At 34.1% G+C, this 27,025-nt stretch overlaps 4 protein-coding genes and 1 non-coding gene across 8 annotated transcripts; 3 read left to right on the top strand and 2 right to left on the bottom strand.

Moving 5' to 3' along the window:
* Positions 1-2,431: 2,431 nt before the first annotated feature.
* FLA7 (FASCICLIN-like arabinoogalactan 7) lies at positions 2,432-4,504 on the top strand. The gene is made up of 2 exons (XM_012225305.4): positions 2,432-2,572; positions 3,508-4,504. The coding sequence occupies exon 2, from the start codon at positions 3,556-3,558 to the stop codon at positions 4,336-4,338; it is 783 nt and encodes a 260-aa protein (XP_012080695.1). The 5' UTR covers positions 2,432-2,572; positions 3,508-3,555; the 3' UTR covers positions 4,339-4,504.
* Positions 4,505-5,276: 772 nt separating this feature from the next.
* Positions 5,277-5,350, top strand: TRNAI-AAU (transfer RNA isoleucine (anticodon AAU)). Its single transcript has one exon. It is a non-coding gene; the product is annotated as a tRNA-Ile (tRNA).
* Positions 5,351-5,894: 544 nt separating this feature from the next.
* Positions 5,895-11,511, top strand: LOC105640897 (fimbrin-5). The gene is made up of 15 exons (XM_012225304.4): positions 5,895-6,069; positions 6,283-6,434; positions 6,997-7,167; positions 7,334-7,578; positions 7,681-7,852; positions 7,947-7,985; positions 8,149-8,217; positions 8,300-8,416; positions 8,756-8,967; positions 9,059-9,214; positions 9,293-9,492; positions 9,885-10,051; positions 10,141-10,237; positions 10,429-10,520; positions 11,090-11,511. The coding sequence occupies exons 2-15, from the start codon at positions 6,348-6,350 to the stop codon at positions 11,270-11,272; spliced, it is 2,007 nt and encodes a 668-aa protein (XP_012080694.1). The 5' UTR covers positions 5,895-6,069; positions 6,283-6,347; the 3' UTR covers positions 11,273-11,511.
* Positions 11,512-11,858: 347 nt separating this feature from the next.
* Positions 11,859-20,727, bottom strand: LOC105640896 (ankyrin repeat family protein). 4 transcript variants are annotated; one of them, XM_012225302.4, is made up of 5 exons: positions 20,033-20,725; positions 13,191-13,950; positions 12,862-12,898; positions 12,652-12,785; positions 11,859-12,413 (listed from the first exon to the last, which is right to left on the bottom strand). In XM_012225302.4, the coding sequence occupies exons 1-5, from the start codon at positions 20,520-20,522 to the stop codon at positions 12,062-12,064; spliced, it is 1,773 nt and encodes a 590-aa protein (XP_012080692.1). In that variant the 5' UTR covers positions 20,523-20,725; the 3' UTR covers positions 11,859-12,061. The 4 variants fall into 4 exon arrangements, with proteins under 4 accessions (XP_012080692.1, XP_089575241.1, XP_089575242.1 ...); XM_089719115.1 differs by having other exon boundaries at positions 13,191-13,993; positions 20,033-20,170; XM_089719116.1 differs by lacking the exon at positions 20,033-20,725 and adding an exon at positions 18,815-18,930.
* Positions 20,728-21,309: 582 nt separating this feature from the next.
* LOC105640895 (uncharacterized) lies at positions 21,310-25,558 on the bottom strand. Its single transcript, XM_012225300.4, has 8 exons — positions 25,288-25,558; positions 24,881-25,008; positions 24,712-24,768; positions 24,501-24,593; positions 24,014-24,092; positions 23,158-23,282; positions 21,842-21,985; positions 21,310-21,760 (listed from the first exon to the last, which is right to left on the bottom strand). The coding sequence occupies exons 2-8, from the start codon at positions 25,004-25,006 to the stop codon at positions 21,521-21,523; spliced, it is 864 nt and encodes a 287-aa protein (XP_012080690.1). The 5' UTR covers positions 25,007-25,008; positions 25,288-25,558; the 3' UTR covers positions 21,310-21,520.
* Between the last annotated feature and the right edge of the window lie 1,467 nt (positions 25,559-27,025).

Consider the following 27,025-nt stretch of genomic DNA (forward strand, 5'->3'; position numbering starts at 1 on the left):
TATAAAAATAAAATGACAATTATATTCCATAATTTTTTTCAATTACACGACTAAACATAATAATGAAAAATTAATCACATTATATTACAATACATATTATATTATATTTTTAATTACGTTACATTGCGTTACATTCAATTAAACATAACTTTAATATAATGATTATACTAAATATATCTTTGATTATTTATAATGAAGCACAACTTACCAATTGTTGCCTAAATTTTTAATTTATAAACTCTAAAAATATAATTTATTTATTAGGGTATTAGTCAATTTTACCTTTTTATGAATAAATTTATCAATATCTTTGTATTTATTTTACATCTTTTATGCAACTTTTGCATTATATGTAGCCTAGCCTATCATCACTTCCCTATGCCTTTTACCTTTCTCAATTTTCCTATTATGTTTTTGATTACCAAATCATCATATTGAGCTAGATTACCATCGTTGTTGCTAAATTAGTGTAATTCAAACCTTAGACTTAATTAACACTTCTCATTCTTTTCTTTTACCTCTTATAAGGAGAGTTTCAAATTTAACTCGAGATGAACTTTTTTTTTTTTTTTTGCAATTTATTAAATGTTGAAATTTAACTTGAATTTATTGTTCTTTTTATTGTTCTAAATGATTGTTTTTTTAACTTAAGAATATCACTTATGACTAGGGATGATAGCGGTGCAGAGTATTTTAGGATACTTGCTCCGATCGTTTAAAAAAATATGGATAGTTAAAAATGAGTTTAGGATAAGTACGAGTAGTGAAATTACTATCTGTAATGAAACGGGTAGAGACGAAGTATAAGTCTTTAGGTACTCACTACCTGTTATTTGCTATATTAAAAGGATTTGACAGTGGATACCCGTAGGTATCCTATCAATTATTAGTAAAAATTGTATTTTAAATAAATTTGGATTTGGATAGTTTAAGATTCGCGAGTATCCTACCTATATAAGGGTACTATAAACGAGTTTTGGATGGATACAGGTAGTAAAAATTTAAACGGATTTAGATACGGGTACTAAAATGAATATTTAAATGGGTCTAGAATGGATATAAATAATAAAATTTTAAACGAAAAAGGGTGCAGGTAACTTAAAATTCGTGGATACCCACTCTGTTTAAATCCCTACTTGACTAAGTTTAATACCTTAATACCTTAGCACAATTAATGGTATCACATGTTCACGAAGGTATTGATATATGCCTGTTGTATCACCCAAAAAGTTTTTAAATTTTCAAATTTGAATATTAGTGAGTTAAATAAAAAAAAATGTGAATTTCAGTAGAGCCAGTAAAACGTTTACTCTCTCCTTTCTTTTTATATAAGAAAAGTTTCAATTTTATGTGTTCTTTTTTTATATAGAAAAATTTGCCTAATTTAGTAACTCTAGGAACCATACCAATGTAAAAACTATATCTTACCCTTGTTTTAGTTCTTTGTAAAACTTTTAATGTGGGAGATTCTCAATATAGGGGCAGAGAAAAATATAAATGAACATTTAATGTGAATAAATTTTGGTGAATGAATTTTTTACATCAATTTCCAGTGTAAAAAAAAGATGCTTATATAGGTTAAATTAGCACCGATTAGAATGAAGTTTGAATAGAAAACTGCTATAAAATTTTCAAGTTGACGACATTGAAAGGAATTTTGCAGATTTCTCTGAAAATTTAAAAAATTGTGCAATGTTTAAGGTATGTTTCAATAATTAAAGGCAATTGGAAGATTAAATAAACACAAATTTTCATATTCTCACACAACTTTTCCAAATAACAGACAAAAAATAAATTTCTCTCCACATATTAGAGCATAAACTTCATTTTTGCAACTGTTTATATTCCATTCATTCCAACAAAGCATTTAAAACCTCACTGAAGATTAAAACATAATTTAAGACATGCATTGATATTGGAGGAGAAATAAATGATATATTATGGGTAAATTAGGAAAAAAATGAGAAAAAAAAGTTGATTAAACTACTTTTTTAACCTAGACGAAAAATTAACTGTACTCGTATAAAAAAACAAGGGAGTACTCTTTACAAACCATTTTCTCATGATATGAAAAATTTCATTGAGAAATTGAAGAAGAAAAATTGAGCTAATTCTGGGGTAGAGTGCAAGTTTAGGGAGTCTAATAGAATTAAAAAAATAATTAGTTGACAGTTGATTAAGAAAGCCCACCCTACACTGGGCCTCTCTTTTCTCTGGAAGGATTTCCAACAAAGCATTCTTTACTTTTTTCTTTTCTCTCTAAGAAAGAGCTCTTACAATTACAATGCAAGTTTGGGAAGTGAAAACAACATCCCATGTAATATTATTATTATATTCCCATGTAAAATTTCTAGTACCTACTCTTTTGTTTCCTTCACTCACTTCATATTTCTTACTCCATTTTCCAGCTGGTGCCACCCATCCACTAATAAGAAGCCTCTTTTCATTTTCTTCTGCTTATACATCTATCTTTATATAGCCTCTCTGCTTTCCCATTCTCCATTGTAATTAGCATTGGCAATTTGGCATCTCCTGCCATATCCCCATTTCTCTCTAAATTCCTCTTGGTCAGGTATGTGTACTTCAATTCAAATCTTTAAGTACCATCTTGTTTTTTCTTCTGAATTTTTTTTTATAGAAAATTATATTATGCTAAATGGACGTTGCTCATTCCTTTTTGTTTCCCAAGATAATCTTTTGGATGCTGATGTTTTATTATTAGAGCTGTTACTTTTGGATGGGCTGATCTAGATCTGTTCTTTTGCCTTTTTGTTGATATGCATTGTGTGGCTGTGGCTTTTCTTTTCTTGATTTTTCTTTTTTTTTTTTTTCCCTGAAGTAACAGAAGCTTGTTTTGACTAGCTTGTAGTGAGCAAAAAGAAACGTTAAAGACGGTTAATTTCTAGATGTTTTGACTAGCTTGTAGTGAGCAAAAAGAAAGGTTAAAGACGGTTAATTTCTAGAAAAAACAGTGTAATGTACATTGAGATGGGTTTCTGATCTCCATTTGGCCAAGTCAATAGATGGTATGGAGGTGTAATAAATACTAAGCAGTGTATTAAAAAAAATTTCTTTATTTGCATGCAATTTCTTGTTTCATAGCCTTTCTCGGATCCTCTTTCAAGTTTTCTTTATTGAATTCTTCAATATCTAAAATAACCCAGTAGAGGAAGAAAGAAAAAAAAAATGTTCACATTTGTCTTGCTAGATGAGCTACTCGAGATCTGGTCTTTGCTTATTATTTATGGTCGATTGCAATTAGAAAAAGTTTCTACTCAAGTTAGAAGTTTTAAACTTTAATGGGGTTTCTTTTATTTCTATTTTTTTGGCATTAATGGTTTTAAAATTTTAATTTTTTTTCTTTTTGCTGCTCACTTTTAGGTTTTTTTTTCAATTTTATTTGGTTTTTCTGTTTCTTTTTCTTTTGGTGATTAATGGAACTGTTTGTGCCTATGTTGATAATCTGAGTTCTGAGATATAACCTTTAATTCCATTTGGGCATGGCAGGAATTTGGAGAGTGGTAAAGAAATTGCTGCATAAACTTTCTGATAGCAATGGACCTCTCAAAGATTGTTATATGTAGCAGTACACTGATGTTTTTGTTCATTTTACCAACACAATCTGCTAGTCCTCCAGCTCCAGTATTAACTCCAACTCCTGCTCCTGCACCAGCACCAACCTCTCCTTATGTAAATCTCACTGATTTACTTTCTGTTGCTGGTCCATTTCATAAATTCCTTGATTACCTTATATCCACCAAAGTCATTGACACATTCCAAAACCAAGCCAATAATACAGAAGAAGGCATTACTATCTTTGTACCAAAAGATAGTGCCTTTTCATCTCCTAGGAGGTCTTTATCAAACCTTACTCAAGATCAGCTTAAACAAGTCATCCTTTATCATGCCTTGCCACACTATTATGCGCTTGCCGATTTCAAGAACCTTAGCCAAATGGGCCCTGTTAGTACATTTGCTGGTTCTGGTGAATTTGCTTTGAACTTTACAGATGTGTCTGGTACTGTGCATCTTGATTCAGGATGGTCTCAAACTAAAATTAGCAGTAGTGTAGATTCAACTGATCCTGTGGCGATTTATCAAGTCGATAAAGTGCTTCTACCAGAAGCAATTTTCGGTACGGATATTCCTCCAACACCTGCACCTGCACCAGCTCCTGAAATTAGCCCTGCTGCAGATTCTCCATCATCTGATATAACCGGCAGCGAAGGACATGCACCTGGAGTTGCTCCTCCGAACTCTGCATATAGAATCGTCGATACGGGTATTTGGATTCAATTCGTTTTGGCAGTTTCAGGAGTGCTAGTCTTGTTCTTGTAAGAGGAAAAAAAAGATTGATATGTTGAATCTTTAATTTATGTTGAGAGGGTATATCTGGCCGGATTTCGTTTATATGCTTTATTTTAAACCATTTTTTGATTTTATATTGTTACTGAATTTTATGCAAGTGAATGTGAATTACTTGTGTTCTTTATTTCTATTAAAACCTACATTTGCTTGAATCATTTCATGTATTTGTTAAAGATTATACAGAAATTGTAATAATTTCTTTAAAAATTACAAAACTTAGCTTTCAAGAATAAAAATGATTTCATTGTAAAGCTTAGAACTTTACAACACACAATGGCCCCCTAAATGTTTCTAACCATTAGAAAGTTCACCAGACAACCTAAAATCTTTGCTAGTTCATGATTTCATGGTCTCTTCTTTACCTTAACAATCTTTGTATCTAATGATTTCTTTGTCTGTTCTTTCTTTACCTTATCTCTAATGAGGCTTGTCAAATTATTAACAATCTTGTTACTTCACCTAGAATCCAAGGCAAACACACACCTCTTTTAGAATAGGATGCAATGGGCCATAAACAAAGCAAAAGCTGCAAAACTCATGATTTACTTTCTTTAAGGATGAATTAATTAATTATTACCACCTTAACATATGCCATTCTAATCTGCAAGCAAACTACCAATTGGGGCCATGATGATAAATGAGCATGTTGGTCTATACAAAAATTAAAGAGAGAGAATTTTAAAAAGCTTTGCATTGAAGTGGGTTTGATAATTTCACTTTCACGGGTTTGGTAATGGAGGTTGGATTAGTATACGAGAAAGAAAAATCTTAAATTGACTAGTTAGTTATAAGTCATTATTATTTAACAAGTATGAATATAGATACAAAACACAATTTCCATATAATATGCACAAATATAGAATGTACCAAATTATTATTATATTTTATTGTTTAAATTTTTATCAATTGGCCTATTAGCTCAGTTGGTTAGAGCGTCGTGCTAATAACGCGAAGGTCGCAGGTTCGAGACCTGCATGGGCCACATTATTTTTATTTTTCCAATTTTCAAATTTGTTTCGGCTTGAAATGGGCCACCTAGATATAGTTTGTTTTAATTTTTTTTTTTTAAAAAAAATTCAATGCTCACATTTAAACGTTCAAGGCATTGCTTTGCCTATTCTTCTTGGTTCTACAGTTAGCTAATATGGAAAAATTATAATGCCATGGGAGTTTTTACTCTCAATGGTGTAGCCTCTAGGTTTATTTTACCTTCTTATATACCAAAAGAAAACAATAAATTATTTATTTTCTCCTAATAGCACCTTTTAGGTAATAAACCCACCTAAAAATGATATTTTATTTTAAAATTTTTATGATTAATATTTGATAATATGTTTCATTTGTTATCTATACCATTATCAATAAGAAATTGGAGGGAAATCAAATAAAAAAAAATAATTATAATTATAATTAAACTTCATGTACTAAATAGTAAATTACCTTAGAATTTAAAATTGGAAGGTGTCATTTATTTGAAGCGAACCAAACGCAACGCCTATTTCCCTCTGTTTCTCTCTGTTTCATACATGGATGCATTTCCAGTGTTCGCGGGTCTTATGGGCAACACGCTTTTCTCTCCTTTTCTCATTCGATCCTATCCATCTATTTTACATGTCCACAAAACATCACTCACTCTCTCTTCTCTCTTTCTTTTCTCTCTAAAACAAACCCAAAGTTTTGACCTTTCTCTGAATTTTTCAGGTTTGTTTTTTTCTTCTATGGGTTTTTTATTTGTTTTCTTAATTTGCTTTTCATGTTATTTCACCTGCATAAGATTGTTTCTCACTTGGGTTTCTTTTCCGTTTCATTTTTATGGATCCAAATTTGAATTTCTGTTATTGATTATCTGTTCAAATATTAATTTAACATGTTTAAATTCTAACACGGTTATGCGTTTGATGCATATAAACACAGTGGGTGATCAGTTTTGCTTTAAGTGAGTGAAAGATATATATTTGTGCAAAAAGAAGGTAAAAAAGATGTCTACTTATGTGGGTGTACTCGTTTCTGATCCATGGCTTCAAAGCCAGTTCACCCAAGTGGAGCTACGCACACTCAAATCCAATGTAAGTTTTTTCTTTTCTGCCTATTTGCGAAGAGTGATTCCTCATGTTTAATGCTTTTTCTAACTTTATCACGGATTTTTAATCTTGAAAAATTCTGCAGTATCTTTTAAATTTTTGTAATTTTATCACCGATCAATTTATTCAGCTGAATTAGGCCTTTATTTGCTAATGTGGCAGGTCTCAATTTGTTTCTTGTTGGACACCATATGAAAAAAAATTACTATAATACAATTATTCATGTTCACTGAGTTTGTAAAAAACAATTTTAAGAAAAAGAACAAATTTAGGCTTCCTGCTTCAGTAAATTCAGGTTATAATTTCACATGGGAGTACTATGGATGGTAGAATTGCCAAAAAAAAAAAAAAAAAAAAAAAAAGAGAAGTTGCTGTATTGCTAAAAAATTGAAAGTCTGTTTTAGAATTGACAAAAGCCAAAAGGTTGAAATATTTTTTTGTGATTAGCCTTTTTCTTTTTTCTCATTTTGATTGTGGTTCAAGTTTGAATTATGTTTGTCCATTAATTAATTAGCAATATCCTAATGGATTTTCCATTGGTTTTTAGTATGTCTCATTAAGGACTCAGGCAGGTCGCGTTACAGTTGGGGATTTGCCTCCAGTTTTTGCAAAATTGAAGGGTTTTTCTGAGGTTTTTAATGAGGAGGAAATTAAAGCTATATTGGGGGAGTCTTACACAAATGCAGGAGAAGAATTTGATTTTGAAACTTTTCTCCGGGTGAGTCTTTCGTGTTTCATTTGATATAACTCGTTATTTGTGATTACTTTCATTTATGATCATGGTTATTGTTTAATATATATAAGGTATTATATATTGCTTTTTTATTGAGTGATAATGGATAATATTCTTATTTTTCTGGGTTGTTCAATTTGTTAATTGACAGGCATATTTAAATGTGCAAGTAAGAGTACCAGCAAAATCAGGTGGAAGAAAACTGAAGTCTTCTTCTTCATTTCTCAAAGCATCCACAACCACTTTTCAACATAACATTAATGAATCTGAGAAGTCTTCCTATGTTTCTCACATTAACAAGCACTTGGGCAAGGATCCATTCTTGGAAAAATATCTTCCTATAGATCCATCCACAAATGCTTTATTTGATCTTGTGAAAGATGGAGTTCTCCTTTGGTATATGACCCACGTTCATTTAGCAATTTATGCAGTTTTGATTGAACTTTGAAGACGTATTATGCATTTACTAATGTTTTTCTTTTTTTATGCTTTATGCAGTAAGCTTATCAATGTGGCAGTTCCTGGGACTATTGATGAGCGAGCTATTAACACAAAAAAAGCCCTCAACCCATGGGAGAGAAACGAGAATCACACCCTTTGCCTAAATTCTGCAAAGGCTATTGGCTGCACAGTTGTTAATATTGGAACACAGGACCTTGTTGAAGCTAGAGTAAGATTGAGCTATTTCCAGATACTTGTTGGAATCTTGTGTATTTTTCTTTTAGGATTGCAGTATGCTGAAGGTTTTATTTTGTTCTTGTCAGCCTCATCTGGTACTTGGATTGATTTCCCAAATTGTTAAGGTATTCAACTCTAATTGCTTTGTTTATCCATGTAATCACATATTATTGAGTAGCATATTGAAACCTTATGATGGCAATAGTCTTATAATTCATAAGACCTAGAGAGTTCGATTATCCATGTTTGCCTTATAACATGTGTATTTATGTATGGTGGCAACTTCAGATTCAAGTGTTAGCGGATGTTAATCTGAAGAAAACTCCTGAACTTTTGGAACTGGTGTCTGACAGCAAGGTAAAGTTTTGCCTTCTTTATATACCATTTTTAATCCACTTATGATATGCTATCATTTGCTTACCATATTAGATACATGCAGGATGCGGAGGAGCTTATGAATTTAGCACCTGAAAAAGTTCTACTGAAATGGATGAATTTTCATCTGAAAAAAGCTGGTTACAAGAAAACGGTTACAAATTTTTCTTCTGATGTGAAGGTAAGGAAGTTCATCAAATATTAATGGCAGAACTCTTGATATTTAATCCATGCATTGTTACTATCTTGATGGAATTATAAGTTAGCATCACTTAGTGCCAAACCATTTTGATTGAGTGGATTTGCTTGCATGTTTCAAATATTAAACATTAGAATATTGTTATGAGGAAAATAAAGTATAATTATTTTGCTGGGTTTCTAGCCTTGAATAGCAATAGGCTGTGTTTGTTGTCATTATTATATAATAATATTGTGCACAGAACTCTATTTTCTGTCATGTTTATTCTATGTTTCAGGGTATCTTTTCCTCTTTCATGGTTGTATCTGTGAGCATTTGCAGGATGGAGAGGCCTATGTTTACTTGCTTAATGCTCTTGCACCAGAACTCAGCAGCCCTAACACCTTGCAAGCTTCTAATCCCGAGGAGAGAGCAAAAATTGTTCTTGAGCAGGCAGAAAAACTTGAATGTGAAAAATATGTCACTTCTCAAGACATCGTTGAGGGTTCTGCGAATCTTAATCTTGCATTTGTAGCACAAATATTCCAACACAGGTGAGAGAAAAGGGACAATTCTAGAGTTCTTTCTGCAGCATGCATTTGTGAATTCTGTCTTATGCTGCAAGTATGTTTGTTTCTCTTGCAGGAATGGATTGACAGGTGATACTAATAAGATGGGCTTTGCTGAAATGATGGAGGATGATGATCAAACTTCACGTGAAGAGAGATGCTCCCGTTTGTGGATTAACAGTCTGGGAATTGTTACTTACGTTAATAATGTGTTTGAGGATGTCAGAAATGGGTGAGCTCTTAATGTTTCCACTAAAATAGTGAATAGCCTTGTTAACGGTCGATTAACATTCCTCACTTGCACATGCAGATGGGTTCTTTTAGAAGTGCTCGACAAAGTTGCACCTGGGTCTGTCAATTGGAAACTGACAACTAAGCCTCCTATAATGATGCCATTTAGAAAAGTTGAGAATTGCAACCAAGTAATACAGATAGGGAAGGAATTGCAATTCTCCCTCGTGAATGTTGCTGGGAATGACATTGTCCAGGGAAATAAGAAGCTTATAGTTGGTCAGTTTGATTTAATTTTAAATATCCCATAAATATGTTATAGGATATGTCATTCAAATCTATGCTTGTTTAGCACTTATTATTAGAATTTAGAAACTATGTTCTCCATTAATTTTTTTTACCACTTTTTGGTCATTCTAACTAGATTAATGCACTGTTCATTTTTGTCATAATTGATTACAAGTAACTTTTACTTCAATAGTAATCTATGCACTTATTCAATCAGTTCACTGTTGAAAATTTATTTATTTTTAATAGTCTTAGCTAGAATCCGTCTCATTTTTGTTTCTCATCCTCTTAAACAATATTTCTTTTTCCAAATTTATAGCTTTTGATTGCTCTTGGCTCAATATTGAAAAGAATTGACTCTGGCATCTTCTTTCATCTCATAGCATATCTGTGGCAGCTAATGAGGTTCACCATGCTTCAACTCCTCAAAAACTTGAGATCTCACTCCTCACAGTCCCAAGGTAAAGAAATTACAGATGCTGACATTCTAAACTGGGCAAACAACAAAGTCAAGAAAGCAGGTAGAACATCTGAAATGGAGAGCTTCAAGGTAAATTCATCAAACAATGACTGTTTACAATGAGATTCTTGCATATGATTGACCATTTGATGTTTTATTTTTTTTTATTTTTGCTTTAGGATAAGAGCCTTTCAAATGGAATTTTCTTTCTTGACCTTCTCACTGCAGTGGAACCAAGGGTAGTTAATTGGGGGGTTGTTACAAAGGGAGAAAGTGGTATGTCATTGTTATTTTCCCCTTCTGTTATTTGAAAGTTTAACTCTTCCCATACAGAAAGGGGAATGTTCTTAGCTTTTGGGCCATTTTATTTTCCAAAGGAATAACCAGAATATATGTGCATAATGAGTTTGATCAAGTCTTTATAAAGTTTTAAGACAAAACCTCACTTTTTATTACTGATGTTGCAGATGAGGATAAGAAGATGAATGCTACCTATATAATCAGTGTTGCTCGGAAACTTGGATGTTCCATTTTCTTATTACCTGAGGATATTATGGAGGTAATTGGAATAATAAAGTTCTATAATCATTGATGATATAATAGAAAATTCTATTTTTATATTTTCCTGTTAACTTTGCTTGATCTCTAATATAAGAACGGTAACTATAATTTCTAGTTAGATCAGCTATTTGGAAATGAGAATTATCACCATATATCCAAATTTGTGATGGTGTCATGAGAATATTCTCTTTTGATGGTCAATTTTACATGGATTTAATGTTAATGGACATCCTTTTTTTCTTGGGTTCCTCCATTGATCCATAAGTTAGCTTGGATACTTAGGCAGTATGAAAGGTAAAGACCACAAGAATAGATTAAAAAAGAAAAAGATGATGAACTTAGTTTGATAATATTAATCTCAAATGGTCCATGTGGAGAACTTTAGAAATTGTAATATTTCAATGGGAGAAAAGTACGTTAAGGATGCTAGAACTTGAGATTTCATATTCCTGATATAAAAAAAAAAAATGTTAAAAAATATGATAGGACTCCATGAATTAATGGCTGCATTGTATTGGACTTAATTTCCATTTTATATTTGACTGGTTTGATGCGTTGTCATGACAGGTAAACCCGAAGATGATGCTCATTTTGACTGCAAGCATAATGTACTGGAGCTTGCAGCACCATGCTGGAGAGTTGTATCCAACTGTTGCTGAAGAAGCTGCAGCACCATCATCGACAGCTATGGTTTGTGATGTTTCTGGGGTGACTATGGATGATGCTGCTTCAGACACCGAAGCGTCCTAGGCAGGCAATAAAGAAGATAGAATGACCTCAAATTCCTTGGTTTTAACTTTTAAATGTTTTTTGATATCCTTGATTCATTTTCAAGAGAACATAAATGAAACTGGAATCTGGTTACTGTTAACAGATAATTGCTTAAAAAAGCATGCTTTGCTCATATTATAGTCATGTTTGGAACAATATGTACACAGTAACATGTAATCTTGACCATCCATTTAAAATCCAGGTTGAGATTTATATCATGGTGATAGTTAAGAAAACCAGTTAATGTTATAGTCATGTTTTGAATGAACAAGAAAGAACCTCAATCAATATCAACATTTAATCACTTAAATGGTAAAAGATTATCCCTCAAAGGTGTTACTTGGTACTTCTCATTGCTTAATCTTTAACTCGATCTATCAACAAACTGAAGAAATAAAAATTTACTCTCACACTTTGGCAAGAGATAAAAAATTATCAAAAGAAGCACCAGTAGACAATTCAATGAAGTAATTCGAGTGAGGGAGACTATACATTGGTCGAAGGAGGCATTTCCATTGAAAAGATACGAAAATTCAGAGTCCAATGGAGATTTGAGCAAAAGCAATTAATTACAAACACTAAACTCACTCTGCATTTTCATATTCTGTTTATTGTTACAAATCTGTCATTCAACATAAATCATACAACATTTATTTATAAGTTTCAACTAAAAGAATGCCTTTTAAACTTTTTTTTCTTGTATATATTTTTTTTCTTTTTTTCATTCCAATCTAGCTTTGTGAGGATAAGATAAAGAAAATATAAAAATCATCCATAGTTTTGTTGAGTGTCATCAAAAGGTGTATCAGATTTTTCTTGCTCTGCTACAAGCATAAGCATCTCGAGCTGCTTGTCAAAAAGCAAGGCACTTTCATCTCTCTTGTCAAGTTCAGCAGCTTCAGCTTCAAGCCATTTCTCTCGCAAATCATCAAGAAGATTTCCTTGGTCTGTCTTTATAACAGCTCCTGGAGCACTTGGAACTGTGGTGCGAAGTGAAGAATCTCCAGATGGAGGAGGCAGCGTCAGAAGCATTGCTCGGAACTCAGGAGTTTCAGCAAATGTCTCAAAGTTACAAGCTATTGTATCCAGACAGTACTCTCGGATCTTCAAGACACCATACCTGCAAACATCGCTTCACCATCAACAATTTTATAGCATTAAGGTATTGTTGACTTCAATAAAGAGGTCTACTTTCTAGCCGTCTTAAACATATATATATCCTTTGCATCTCCTTTGAACAGAAATACAGGAGATCAAATTAGGAGCTTAAAGTCTGGCCTTGATAATGGCATGACTGGTGCTACACCTTTAAAAATTCATTTCAGATGCTTTAAGAAACAAGGAAATTGACAGTTTACATGTCCGACAATATAAGCCAATGGCACAGTTCTGCGGGGGAAACCATTTCTAGTTGTGGCAACAGTACATCTGCTACAGCACGCTTAAGAGGAAATAATAGATATCTTGAAGCAGCATCAAACATGTCCTCTGCCTGCACAAATCATACAGTGGGTATTGGACATATATTTAACTAATAACAAGTCATTTTGGTAAAGAACATAAGATACCTGATCCGGGTCTATCTCCTTCAAACTATCAGTATACCTGAACCAACCAAGGCTCAAAATAAGTCGCCTGATAAGTTTCACACTGACAATAAATTTAATTGCACATATTTAAAGGTTCCAATAGTTCAAAACAAGGTTCATTATGCAACACATGTCACAAGGAGAATGGTGATTAGGCAACACATATCTGACTGCTGCATCAAAAATTTCCAAATGTAGAGAAGCCCTAATGTCAGAAAAGATGGTGCTGAAACCAAAGGATTAAACCTGGAAATAATGAGACATTATTTGAGTAAGCTAGCTATATATGAAAAGCAGAAAAAGCTTACATATATTCCACCATCTTCTCCAATGTTTCCATGCTCAAATCATGTTCTTCAAGGCATGGAAGGGTACCAATAGGTAATCCATCCTTCCCTTCATGAAAATCCTTCATCCGAGATAATCTTGCCCTAAAGTACTCTGATCTTGATGCTAAAATCACTTGATGGCAGTGGAAATTCCTCTTATCCACTCTTATACAAACATCAGCAAGATCATCTACAGAATCACTCAGCTGCCCAGAACCAAAGGAATATGCTAATCTATCGACAGTACCATCCAGGTTTCTCTCCATGGTTGACTTTGCTAGGGAAGTCTGAAGGATACAATGCAAGGAAGCAGGAAGCCGGTCTTCCTCAGGAAGTGATGAGCCCTGTAAGATAAACTTTTTCTGAGAGTTGTCTACATCTTTCAGCGCCTTGTACTCTGCATATTTTTGGTGAATTAGTTCTTTCTCAAGAATCCTTTGTAAGGATTCACATTTGCACACTTTGCAGATTCTCACAAGATCTTCCATGTCATCCACTGCGATCTCTAGTCTGTCAGAGTAGAAGAAGTGAATAAGGCTGTGAAGGGCAGGATATGACAACTTTTCCCTTGCAAATCTCACTTCACCTCTGTCTCTCCAATCAGTTTCAAACTTTCTCTTAAAAAAAGGCGATCGAGCACTTAATATTGCTCTGTGAGCTTCAATAGGCCTACCTTGAACATAAAATACCACGTCCGAAGGGAAGTGGTTGGAATTGGGCATCCCACTGGATGAGAGACCTACTCAACAATTTCACACGTCAAATGTCACATCCATATTGTTCTGAGAAGCAAAGTAAAGCATAACCAGAATAAGCTGTCTGATAATTCAGAATCAATGAAGCATCAATGGCACAGTCCAGATCATCCAAGCAAAACATGATTTTATATAAAAGTTTCACTATTTCACAATATATATGCTTAAGAATAACCTTCAAAAACGTTTGAAAAGGCCAAAGCAGTTTCTTAGACTGTCCAAAGCTTGTTATTATCTCCATTTCCATAAAAACAACTAACTGAGAAGGATAAAAGTAGAGCAGACTTTCTTGCTGTAAAATTACACAGAAAGAATTCATCACTACTAGTGAAAAAGGCCAATCTTTGTTACAAAAGAAAAGCACTCCATAGAAGCCCTTTTATTCTAGTGTAATTCAATGTGGAAAAAAAATATTGTTGTTATATTTTCATCAATAGGGACACATATATATACATATACAGAATACGATAAACCTATTAGGAATCTAACTCCTAACAGAACTCTATTTACAACTAGTCCTTAACACTCCCCCTCAAGTTGGAGCATAGATGTTAATCATGTCCAACTTGTTACAAAGATAGTTAACCCGAGATCCATTTAGAGCTTTTGTAAAGATATCTCCAAACTGTTCACTTGTTTTAACGTGCCCTGTAGAAATAACACTCTATTGTATCTTTTCACGAATGAAATGACAATCAATCTCGATATGTTTTGTTCGTTCATGGAGTACTGGATTTGATGCAATGTGAAGAGCAGCCTGATTATCACACCATAACTTTGTAGGCAAGGACGACTTGAAGCCAATTTCCTCTAACAACTGACGAATCCAAATTATTTCACAAGCAGATTGAGTCATAGCTCGATATTTTGATTCAGCACTCGATCGTGAGACTACATTTTGTTTCTTGCTCCTCCACGATATCAAGTTTCCACCCACAAAGACACAATATCCTAGAGTTGATCTTCTATCAACCTTCAAACCTGCCCAATCCGCATCTGAAAAGCACTCAATGTCCAAATGCCCATGATTACTATAAAGGAGGCCACGACTTGGATTACCTTTCAAGTAGCACAAAATTTGTCCTAAAGCTTCCCAATGAATAACAGTAGGAGATGACATAAACTGGCTTAAGACGCTCAGAGATTAAGCAATATCTGGACGTGCTACCGTAAGATAATTCAGTTTGCCCACCAATCTTCTATACATTTCAGGATCATCAAATAGCTTACCACCAATTGAAAGTTGCAAATTAAGAGTCATTGGAGCACTGCATGGCTTGGCACCCAACTTTCCAGTTTCCTTTAGTAAGTCAAGAACATACTTCCTTTGAGAATAAGAAGATGCCTCTCTTACACCTAGATACTTCTATACCCAAAAAATACTTCAACAATCCTAAGTCTTTTGTCTGGAACTGAGTTTGGAGGAATGACTTGAGTGATGTTGCCTGCAAAATCACTCCCTGTAATAACAATGTCATCGACATAAACCACAAGTAGAATCAAACCAGTTTTAGTACTTCTAAAAAATATAGAATGATCAGAAGTACTCTTTTGCATGCCAAATTGGTGTACCACATTGCAAAATCTACCAAACCAAGCTCGAGAACTCTGTTTTAGGCCATAAAGAGATTTTCGAAGTTTACACACTTTATCCAACTCCCCCTGAGCAACAAAGCCTGGTGGTTGCTCCATGTAAACTTCCTCCTGAAGATCCCCATGAAGAAAGGCATTCTTAACATCCAGCTGATGTAAAGGCCAGTCAAAAGTAGCTGCTAAAGAAATAAACAAACGAACAGAAGACAATTTGGCTACAAAAGAAAAAGTATCAGAGTAATCAAGGCTATAAATCTGAGAATAGCCCTCAGCAACTAATCGAGCCTTGAAACGGGCAACAAATCCATCAGGATTCATTTTAACTACGAAAACCCATTTACAACCAATAGCTTTCTTACCTGCTGGGAGAGGCACAAGATCCCAAGTACCATTAGTATCTAAGGCAGCTATCTCCTCTTTCATTGCTGCACACCAACCAGGATGGGACAAAGCTTGGATAACAGTTTTAGGAGTAGAGACAAAGTCTAGGCTACTTACAAAACAACGAGATGAAGGAGAAAGATGATCATAACTAAAAAAAGAAGAAATAGGATAGGTACACTTGCATTTAAATTTTCGAAGAGCAATGGGAAGGTCAATGTCTAACTGAGGAGCGGATGGCACAGGCTCAAGTTGAGTGGAGGGAACCGGATCTTCTGTTGAAGTGATAGGTAGGGGAAGTGAGTCAAGAGTTCCTGGTCTCCTGGAATAAACCTATTCAAAATGAGGGCGGACAGATGCTGGTGCAGGAGGTGGAATAGGAGGAGCAGACGCTGTAGCAGGAGCAGATGCAAGTTCAAGAACAGGAACAGAAGCAGGAGAGCCAGGAAATTGCTGGATAGTGTAGACTAAAAGCTCATCATCATATATAGGAGAAGGAAAAAATGGAGTATTCTCAACACATGTGACGTCTACAGAAATAAGATAACGGTCAAGATTGGGAGAAAAACAACGATATCCCTTTTGATGCTGAGAATACCCAAGGAAAACACAACGAAGGAATTTTGAATCTAATTTGGAAACTTGTGGACAAACGTCACGAACAAAACAAGTACAACCAAAAATACGAGGTTCAATAGAGAATGGAAGTTTAGAAGGAAACAAGACACTATAAGGAATTGCACCATTAAGCACAGAAGAAGGCATGCGATTAATCAAAAAACATGCAGTAGAGACAGCATCCGCCCAAGAATGTTTAAGGACCTTCATTTGAAATAGAAGTGCCCTAGCAACCTCAAGAAAATGTCGATTTTTCCTTTCTGCAACCCCATTTTGAGAAGGAGTATCAACACAAGATGTTTGATGAAGAATACCATTCTGTGACATAAGATTGCAAGGAACTAGATAGATATTATTTAGCATTATCACTTTGCAATATGCGAACAGAGATATTAAATTGAGTTTTAATCTCAGCACAAAAGGAACAGAAAATAGAGAATATCTCAAAACGAGTTTTCATTAAAAATAATCAAGTAACACGAGAATAATCATCCACAAAAGTTACGAAATACCGAAAGCCAGTTTTAGAAATAACAGGACATGGACCCCAAACATCAGAATGAACTAACTCAAAAGGGGATGAAACCCGTTTATTGACTCGAGGAACTAAAGGTAAACGATGGTGTTTGGCAAATTGACAAGATTCACATTCTAAAATCGATAAAGACTGAAAATGCGAACACAAGTTCTTTAAAGTTGTCAATGAAGGATGACCCAAACAACAATGAACCTCAAGAGGAGAGAGAGCACCAACACAAGCCAGAGATGACGAAACTTGTTCATCCCGAAGATAAAGGCCACCAGACTCACGTCCTCTACCAATAATCCGCTTCGTTAAAAGATCCTGAAACACACAATAGGTAGGATAAAATTTAACACAACAATTCAGTAGACGAGTAATTTTGCTAACAGATAATAGATTGAACGAAAAATGAGGCAAACAAAAAAAAAAAGAAGACAACGGAAGAGAAAGGATGGGATTGGCGGTGCCAATACACTTGACAGAAGATGTGGACCCATCAGCTAGAGTAACATGACGATTAAATTGTTCAAGTTCTTTTAGTGAGGATAAGAGACTAGGGTTACCTGTCATATGATCTGTGCAACCAGAATCAATGACCCACTCTGATGAGGTAGACATAAGACATATAATAGGAGCACCTGAATTGGCAGCAACAGCAATTGAGGAATCAGTAGACTTAGAAGAACGGTATCTAAAGAGCTCAGGATACTCCACAGCAGAAATTATTACAGTGTTCTCAGAAGAAGTAACTGTAGAATCTTGAGTGGCTATATTTGCCCTTGGCGGCTTATTTATCAGTTTCTTACAATACCATTTAGTGTGACCAGGTTCATGGCAATAATGGCAGATAAGAATGCTTGCCTCCCGATTAATTGTTCCATTACTACGATTATTTCCTTCTCTTCCTCTGTTTCCTGACTGTCTAACTATCTGATTACGACTCACAAGGGCACTATTATCATAAGGGGAAGGGATATGAGAACCTTCAGTACGTAGTAATCTAGCGAAAGTCTCCTGAAGAGAGGTAACGTCGCTGCCTGAAAGAACTTGTGATTTGGCAGTTTCAAAAACCGGCGTAAGACCTGCAAGAAAACTCATTACAACCATTTGTTCTCGCTAAGTCTGTTGAACCTTAACATCGGGACTAGAAGGCAATAAAACATTAAGTTCCTTATAAATCTTCTTAAATTCCATGAAATAAGCTGTGAGAGGCTTATCTTGCTGGTCGGCCCGATAAAATCCTTTGCAGACCTCATACATACGAGATAAATTACCTTTTCCCGAGTACAAAAATTCAAGATAATCCATCAGTTCCTTAACAAACTCACAATGATTAATTAAGCCAATTACCTCACTGTTAATCAAATTCCGAAGCTGTAAAAATAATCGAGCATCCTCTCTAAGCCAGATTTGCCTAGCATCTCCTTCAGGTGGATCATTGGTCAAGTGGTAATCTTTACCCAAACTATGAAAATATATACGAACTGTTTTACTCCATGCCAGAAAATTGGACCCAGTAAGTTTGTGTTCTGTTATTTTATTCAGTAATGGCACCACATCAGTGATGACAGGTTTCGATTCGGAAGTCTCTGGTGGAGTAGTCGTCATGATTTGTGATTAAACGCTCAAAAACAAATGTAGCACAACAAAGGAAAACTACAATTCTTGGTAACTTGATAGCAGAATAGCAAATAGGCAGCAGCAAAATATAAATCCACAAATTCAGACTGTACCCGGCAAAGCAACAGCAAAGGGGCAGCACGAAAAACACCACAAAAGTCAAAGAGGGCCGACGCAACACACTGGGTTGCACTGTACTGGCAGAATTGACGCCGAAAACTGAGAGCCAATGACAGGAGATGGCCGGACGCGCCCGCACGCGCCAGCACGTGAAGAAGAGCGAAAAAATATGAGTGGCGCGTGAAGCCCACTCGCGAGGATTCCTGTGACTGGATTTGGAGGGAGAGCCGATTAGCGGCCTGCCCTTCTTCCTTGGGTGGCGGTGAGACAAAAACACCGGCCTATGTGGGTGACCTAGACTGACAGTCACCAAAAAACACACTCAGCCTGTAGTTTCAACGCAAAAGAGCAAAGAAAAAAAAAAACTTAACGAACCCCCAACCCCCCCGGCTCTGGTACCATGTAATTCAATCTGGAAAAAATATTGTTGCTGTATTTTCATCAATAGGGACACATATATATACATATACAGATACTATAAACCTATTAGGAATCCAACTCCTAATAGAACTCTATTTACAACTAGTCCTTAACATCTAGAAAGCAATCAATTAATCACAAAATGAGAGAACCAATCATCCAGCCTCACCTCTCCAGTAAATTTTATGACCTAGATCCTGTTTCCAAATCCTCAATTCATATTTAACCCCTGCATATGTTTTAGACTCTGTGCATCTATCCCCGTCTCAGATGTATCCTTAATGATACCGAAATATTCAAGCCATTTAAGTTTTTGACTTTGCAGCTAAGTTTTCTCATGCATATAAAATATCTCAAAAATGTTTATTTGGTCCCTAAATCTATTAATTCTATACTGAATAGAATGTCTCTAAATAACTGTATACCTAGAACCAATAAGCCTCCAAGTAAAGCAGATATGATATAAAAAAAAAAAAAATGACCCTGACCTTGATTTCAAATATGATTATCACATTTTCATATAAATCCTGCTAACTTCGCACAATGCATAAATATTTCAATTCAAACCGTTTTACAATTCAAATTCATAGGAAAAAAGTCATCAGTTACCAATATTAGTTCAGATGATTATATGAACCAAAATTTCGCAGATTTCAGAACTCGCACTCTTTCGAGTGAACACCCCTAGCCCAGTAACCATTAATAAAATAAAATAAATAAAAAAAGCAAAGCAACTTCCTTTCAGTTACCTACTATTATCCAAAAATCAAAAGTGGAAAAGGATGACAGACCTGAAGCTTCAAACCCACCAAGCTCAGCCTGCTCCAAATACGCCCTGTTAGCCGCACAACCCAGGAAAGTCTCCCTTAACGCCGCCTGTAACGGTCCCAAAGGCGGTGGTCTAGCCTCAAAAGCCTTCAAAAGTTTTCTAACCTTCAAATTCAAGGCAGCATAATGACATCTATCCCCATCAAAAGTATGCTCAGAGCAAATGGCTCCACTCTCGAGCAACATTCTCGCAGTGTCAAGGTGGCCCGCCAGACAAGCATAGTATAAGGCGACAGAGTCCCATTGGTCCCGCGCGTTGACATTCACGCCGGACTCCAGTAAGTACTTAAGGCGGTCAACATCGCCGGCACGGGAGGCCTCAAAAAGGTCGCCGTTAGGGACCTTTTTAAGGGGGAGAGAGGAGGTGAAATCTGATGGTTCTAAATCGATTTCGTCGAGTACTGCTTCAAGAGTCCATCCGGATTGGCGTTGTGCCGTTGGAGACATTTTCATTTAAATTTTTTGTGGGTTTTCTTCTGTTTGTAACAGATTTATCAGTTTTCCACGCAATAATAATTATTGGGATTTTAACAGAGACATTTTTGCTGTTGGAAGGGTTTTAGGAAGTGAGAAATCGTAGCTGAGGTTCAAGGATGATAACGTCCCAAGCCTAAGGTGTTCACGGTTGGCTTTGGAAGACTGTTATAAGTAAAAATATAAGTAGATCCTTAAATTATAATGGATTCCTTTAATTTTTTAAAATTTTTAACTTAAATTCTCAACTTTACTGGGAATCTTATGTACAACTAAATGAAAATCCGAGCGTTGCACAGTTTACACCGAAACAAAGAAATAAATATCGATTATCAAAATAAATATTGTTATTTTAATAATTATCATTATCAATAATAATTTTCTTTCTCGCTTTAATATATACTAGGATTTTATTTATCACTATAATAAAAATCTCAAAATAATTAATTAATTGAACTTTTAAATATTTAAATTCTTTTTTTTCTCTTTTCTTAGTTATTAAAATATCATATTTGCAAATGGGACTAAAAATATCAATTGGCTGTAGGCATTTGTTTCTATTAGATATTACACTTTGCGTTGCAACTTTAATTAACATGTTGAGTACCTGTGTTTTGCATATATTTTTTATTTATTCGTCTTCTTTTTTAGCCCAAACGACTCAATTAATATATGTTCATCCTTAAATGCTTTACAGAAGGCCTAGTTTTTACCTATAGAGGATCCAACTCTTACAGTATTAAATGGTAAACAAAGAAGAAGAGAATTAAATAAAATGATAATCAAGACATTTGAGTCGTCAAATCTTTTAGTAAAAACTACAAACATTTTGTGTGAACTTTCCAAGCAATTCAATTACATTCTAAATCTGACTTTATATATGAAATTCAAAGTATACAACACATTCTTAACTCTATTCATCACTAGTCTTAATGTTAAAATAATGACACAAGAGGTTTTTGTACTTGCTCTGCATGTCATGATTCATCTTCAACAGCCTCAGCAGCAGCTATTTCAGAGTCCAATTTATTCATCAGTTGCTCGCTTATATGTCGTGCCACGGATATCATGTCTGAAATAACACTTGGATCAATGCCGGCGCCTCCTCGTTTTGTCAACCCGCAAATATGCCCTTTCCTATTGATGGAAACAGAAACAGCAGAGGTCATCTGGGATTCCTCTTCTGAAGTAGCATCTACAATATAGTGCCTTCCCACCTACATGTTAGAAAAGCAAATGAAGATGAAAAAGAATTTGGTTCTTGAAAGCATGTGAGATCAACAGTTTAACAGTATTACCTTTGTTAATGTAACTATGACAGGGACCTCCGACGTGTCAAATTGAAGAAATTCTTCATCACTAATGTCAACCTCTGGTTGCTCATCGCCTGATGCACCAGCTGCGACATGGACCCTTGGGATGCATGTATTGCTCAAAGCAGCCTTTGGGAATAAAAATAAGTGCATTATATCAGTAACTAGTGTAAGCCAAAAAACTGTCTTATTCCAGCGAAATTCTTTGAAATATGATATTATCAATGTATTTGCAATAAAAATACAATCACGGATGATTGTTAGAACCTTTGAAGTCCCAACGCTTAATCCATTACTTAAATTACAAACCATTAGTTCTAATATGAAAGGTGATTATTATTCTAGTACAATAAAGGTTTTATTTCAACTTGCTGATATCAAATGTAATACAACCATCCCCGCATAATTATTGGTAAAGGTTTTTATTTTAGCAGATTAATAAGCTTTTCTGCAAATAGAAGAAGAAAATATGTTGGAGGGGGGGGGGGAGAGATGTTACTTTTTAAAAGTAATAGGACTCAAATGAAAATTCAGAAAAAAGGGACAAACAAATTTATCTTATCTTGAACTAATACAATTTGGCAGTTACTACTAAAATTTGATGGAGGTTTCATTGTAAAGCTAATGATGAGCTACTTTAAATTTATCAGGACTTAATTAAGAAAAAAATGCTGTCATCTTCCACATTTAGTATATTCTATAGAAAAGATAAAAGGATCCATTTAGATATATAAGAATTTAAAGACATATATGAATTTCAATTATATTAGTATTTTACAATTTCTCACTTAAAAGGCAAATCCAAAATCCACTTTCATTTCAAATGCACACTACCATAAGGAAAAAACTCAAAAAAGTCCTTGAAGATTTAGCACTTCCACATTTCAAGCAAAAACAAATTTTGTCATCACTTTAGTATCTAAGACTTGGTCCATTTTTACTTGATCATTGTCATAGTATCCTCTTGCCATGATATAATACCAATTTAATATGAGATTATTTTCTTAGTTTTTTATCTTTATTCTAAAATGATATTTCATCTTCAAAAGAAAAAGTGGTCGACACAACACCATGTAGCTACCTACATAATCAATCTTAATTGTCATTTTACAACACATGGAGGACACATAGAAGTATAATTTTAATAGAACTAGCAAAAAGCAAACTAATTAAACCTCAAGTATTAAAATGACATTAAAGAAAACAAACTATCAAAAAAAGTGAAAAGGTGTTCAACCACAAAGCATATTTTTGAACTTTCCCAATATGTAATCCTTTTCCTTTTAAAGGTTTGTAAGTACCTTAATTGCAGCACCTAGAGCATCTAGAAGATTTCCATCTGAACTGATGACAAGACCATCAATATAAAGATCCCAACAGACTTTTCCTTCTGCAACTACTAAAGATGATAGATCAATTCCAGCCCCTGAGACAATTTCAACCATTTCATGATTAACTTATGCAGCAAGGACCTAAATAACAATATATCATTACTGCAAATGGGAGGGGAAAAAAAAGACTACTAGGACGTTTGGTTCAGCTGATTTATGCAACAGATAGTTGATTCATACCCAACAACTAGGTTATAGATGTTTGATAAGGATTTTAATCGGTAGCTGATGTAAGTCCCAATCATTAGTTGATGAAATCAGCTACATATTGGAGCTTTTTCGTATCAGTTGGTAATTGTTTGTGTCTATATTATATTTGGATCCAATTATCCTTATAAAAATAATTACTAATAACATTAAATTTTTTTCAAAAATTAATACTTTTTATCATTAATTTTATTTATAGTAATTTAAAATTAATAAATTTCTATTAAATATTATATAAAAAGTTCAATTAGCATTTTTTATTTATATAACACACTAAGATAAAAAAATATATTTACTTTAAAAATTAATTAAAAAATATATACATTATTCAGTATAATATATAAAAAAAAAGTATACCCTTAATGGTTATTTTAAATTTTAACAGCAATAACTGCCAAAAATTTTATCAAACACCAACACTCATTGGCTAATTGCTATAAGCCCTACCAGCTATCAACAAGCACTATCAACTAGCAGTTGGTCTAAACAGTTAAACCAACGGGGCCCTACATGAGCCAACAGAGTTATGGCTATTGATTGTTCTACAAACAATACAGACCTACTCCACTTTTACTGCCCAAGAGACAACGTTGAAGAGCAACTGAAAGTTCTGCTGACAGGTCTTCACCTCCTCTCCCCTGCGTAAAGTTGTCAATATAGGAATAACTTAAGCAAAAAAAAAAAGATGCAAACTATGTACAATCAGTTCTTTTTTACAGAAATGGTAAACATCCAGTTTCAAGGGCGCCAAAGAACCTTATATAGCATCTGCACAAGTCAAATTGAAACAGAGAGAATTTCCAAGAAAGTTAACGACAGTATATATTAAGAAAATTCTTTGATCGGCATGAACATGTGCATGGTACATTTAACAATGAGGTGCCAATTCCTATCAAGTGCCACAAATGTTTTAAGTTGACTGTTGATGAGAAAGTACATCAATTGTGGCAATTTGATCATAGATGATTGTTAAGATGAGGCAACGTCAAACAGGCATCTATTAAAAGGGTAGCGATGTTAGAAAGTAAAAGATAAAACAAGCAAACCTCAAACATTGGTTCAGCAACTGGACTGCAATCAACAAATATAGCAACCTTTCCCTTGTCAGGATGCAATGCACTTGGCTTTCCAAGCTCAGCCTGCAGTTAAACAAAAAAGCAATGCATTTGAACCTTGAATAGAAAAAATATCTAAAAAATAAACATATTATTTCAAAATCTCAAGGAAAGTAGGTATTTTAGATAGTTAATAAAATACCTTCACACTAGCAATAACCTCCGTTGTGCCTATCCTAACTCGTGCTGAGCCATTTGCCTATAATGAAACCCATTAAAAAAAAATCATTTAAAAGGGAGGATAAAAGTACAAAACAACAAATAACAGGTCCACTTTACTATCAATGAATGTAGACAGAAGGATTGACTACCTGAGGGATGACTCCAGTTTCAACAAAAATGGGTCGGTAGGCATCTCTTTTCCGACCATCAGAACGAAGATTTTGATTGATGCCACCCTGTATAAAATGCTTTTCTCCAACAGAAAGTCCTATCATTTCTTAACATTAACAATTAAAACAAACAAATAAATAAATATACAATGACTGCCAACTGGTAAGGCATACAATAGGAATCAAAAGACAAGGAAAAGCAACTAACAGAGACTGACTCAAATTTCAGAACTGTCAATCTCACACGGACAATTTTACAAATAGGTGGTGAGCATTATCAAATTCCCAAAAAGAACACATCAAAGGCAGAGAAAGATGTTCTAACAGAGAACGATGCATTAAAATGAGATGGAAGGAATTAAAATCAAACATCTAGTATTTGTTACCTTAGGTTTGAGTGGCAGTTCAATAGCAACCAAAACTAACCGGTCAGGGACAGTAGAGTAGTGCTCAGGTGAACCGGAGGAAGTGACGCGTTTGTGAAATGGGAGCGCCGGTGTAGTGGTAGTAGTAGGCTGATGATGCGGTGAGGTTGTAGCTCTGTAAAGGGCCGGAAAATTGAGGTAGTTTAAGAAGGGGGCCTAATGCATTATATGACCCAAGACGTGTGTTTTTTTTTTTTTTTTTTTCGATTTCAACCAATTTTACGCCAATTATATCCTTCATCGCATACTTGTATTAGCACCCTATAACTCAAAAGAGAATGACTTGCTTAAACACGGATCAAACTAATGTAAAGTAATTTTTTTTTAATGAATATATTTTTTACCAGTGATGTAAACAAGTGGCGTTGAAAGTTGAACTAATGCAAAAAAATTTTGAGCTCGAACTAATATTGATTAACATCGGAGGTTTGGAGTTCGCGTAAACCTAAAATATTATATATAAAAAACTCGATAACTTGTGAGCCCGCTTGTGGAGTGTTGGTTGAGATGATGGTGTGGTGGTGGCTGTTATGGTTATGGTGGTGAATAATAGAGTTTAAGGTTGAATTTAGTTAAAGTTTAATTTTTAAGAGATTGTAAGTGAATGTCAATTATATAGATTTTTATGATAAAAGGCTATAACATTATTTTAAAATAATGATAAATACAATTGTAGTATTCATTACTTTACGGAGTAAAAAAAAAATCCATCAAAACATTGCAACCAACTGTGTAATGTAATATTCATTTTATTATACAGTTTATTACATTGAATCAAATATAGTAAAATTAAGTAAAGTTTTTGTGAATTTTCTTGAGAACGTGATAGTAAGCACCTTATAATATTGGATCTTGCAACCAATTTATCAAATGCTGAATATTTACGTTTGAATTTTACAATTTTAAATACTTTGAATTGGTGTATGACCTATTATGCATTTAAAATTATAAATTTTATTAATATTGTAACATTAACACGCTAATTTTTAGGTTTTTTTTAATTTTTCTATGTAAAATAGACTCCATATGTCATTAGTATAATTTTCAATAAAATAAATATCTTGGGAATCGAATAGGACAAAAATTAGTTTGGTAAAATTCTCCCAAAGGTAGGGAATTTATCTAAGGGCACTGATATTATGAGCTAAGTCGCTTAATCTAACATGTGTTTAATTGATTTAACTTTATAAATTGAAATATTTAATAAATTCTATTCAAATAAAAATATAAAATGCCACGATGTTAAAATAATAAGTAAAATAATGGGATGAAATTATAGAAAAAACTCATCTAAATCTGTCCAGACTTCATTCATGAACTAAGCAAATGAAATTGAATTTTTTAAAAAGTGTTCTATCATTTTTTCAATTATATGGTAAAAAATATATCCATTTTAATAAAAATATTAAATTTTATTAATTTATTCTATAGTTGGAGCCTTACGTCCATTAAAGTTTTTTCTGAAATTATATACCCCGCCCTTTGTCAAAACAGCTTAATATCATTCCAGCAGTGGGCGGTTTTCCTACAACGTCCCATCGGGTGCATCGTGATATCAACAATCCATTTCTTATCCCATGCTACATGCGTGTATTTCACACTTCCTGTGTGAACTTCCAATCATTCATGTCATATCTATTTAAACGACACGTGGATTTTTCGTTCCCTTGTATTAATGCATTGACCAATAAGGCATTGA

Source organism: Jatropha curcas, chromosome 3 (assembly GCF_041381405.1).
Source record: "Jatropha curcas cultivar XTBG-Jc1 chromosome 3, XTBG_Jcur_1.0, whole genome shotgun sequence".
NCBI classification, from domain to species: Eukaryota; Viridiplantae; Streptophyta; class Magnoliopsida; order Malpighiales; family Euphorbiaceae; genus Jatropha; species Jatropha curcas.

What these genes read in the sequence shown, in the direction of transcription:
- LOC105640896 (XM_012225302.4), bottom strand. Translation starts at nt 20,522, where the DNA reads ATGAAAATGTCTCCAACGGCACAACGCCAATCCGGATGGACTCTTGAA. An exon ending in TGGTGGGTTTGAAGCTTCAG is followed by an intron (nt 13,951 to 20,032) that starts GTCTGTCATCCT and finishes ATTGTTGAGTAG; the next exon opens with GTCTCTCATCCAGTGGGATG. An exon ending in GAGAAGATGGTGGAATATAT is followed by an intron (nt 12,899 to 13,190) that starts GTAAGCTTTTTC and finishes TGGTTGGTTCAG; the next exon opens with GTATACTGATAGTTTGAAGG.
- LOC105640897 (XM_012225304.4), top strand. Translation starts at nt 6,348, where the DNA reads ATGTCTACTTATGTGGGTGTACTCGTTTCTGATCCATGGCTTCAAAGC. An exon ending in TACGCACACTCAAATCCAAT is followed by an intron (nt 6,435 to 6,996) that starts GTAAGTTTTTTC and finishes ATTGGTTTTTAG; the next exon opens with TATGTCTCATTAAGGACTCA. An exon ending in ATTTTGAAACTTTTCTCCGG is followed by an intron (nt 7,168 to 7,333) that starts GTGAGTCTTTCG and finishes GTTAATTGACAG; the next exon opens with GCATATTTAAATGTGCAAGT.
- FLA7 (XM_012225305.4), top strand. Translation starts at nt 3,556, where the DNA reads ATGGACCTCTCAAAGATTGTTATATGTAGCAGTACACTGATGTTTTTG.
- LOC105640895 (XM_012225300.4), bottom strand. Translation starts at nt 25,006, where the DNA reads ATGATAGGACTTTCTGTTGGAGAAAAGCATTTTATACAGGGTGGCATC. An exon ending in AAACTGGAGTCATCCCTCAG is followed by an intron (nt 24,769 to 24,880) that starts GTAGTCAATCCT and finishes GTTTCATTATAG; the next exon opens with GCAAATGGCTCAGCACGAGT. An exon ending in TCATAGTTACATTAACAAAG is followed by an intron (nt 21,761 to 21,841) that starts GTAATACTGTTA and finishes TCTAACATGTAG; the next exon opens with GTGGGAAGGCACTATATTGT.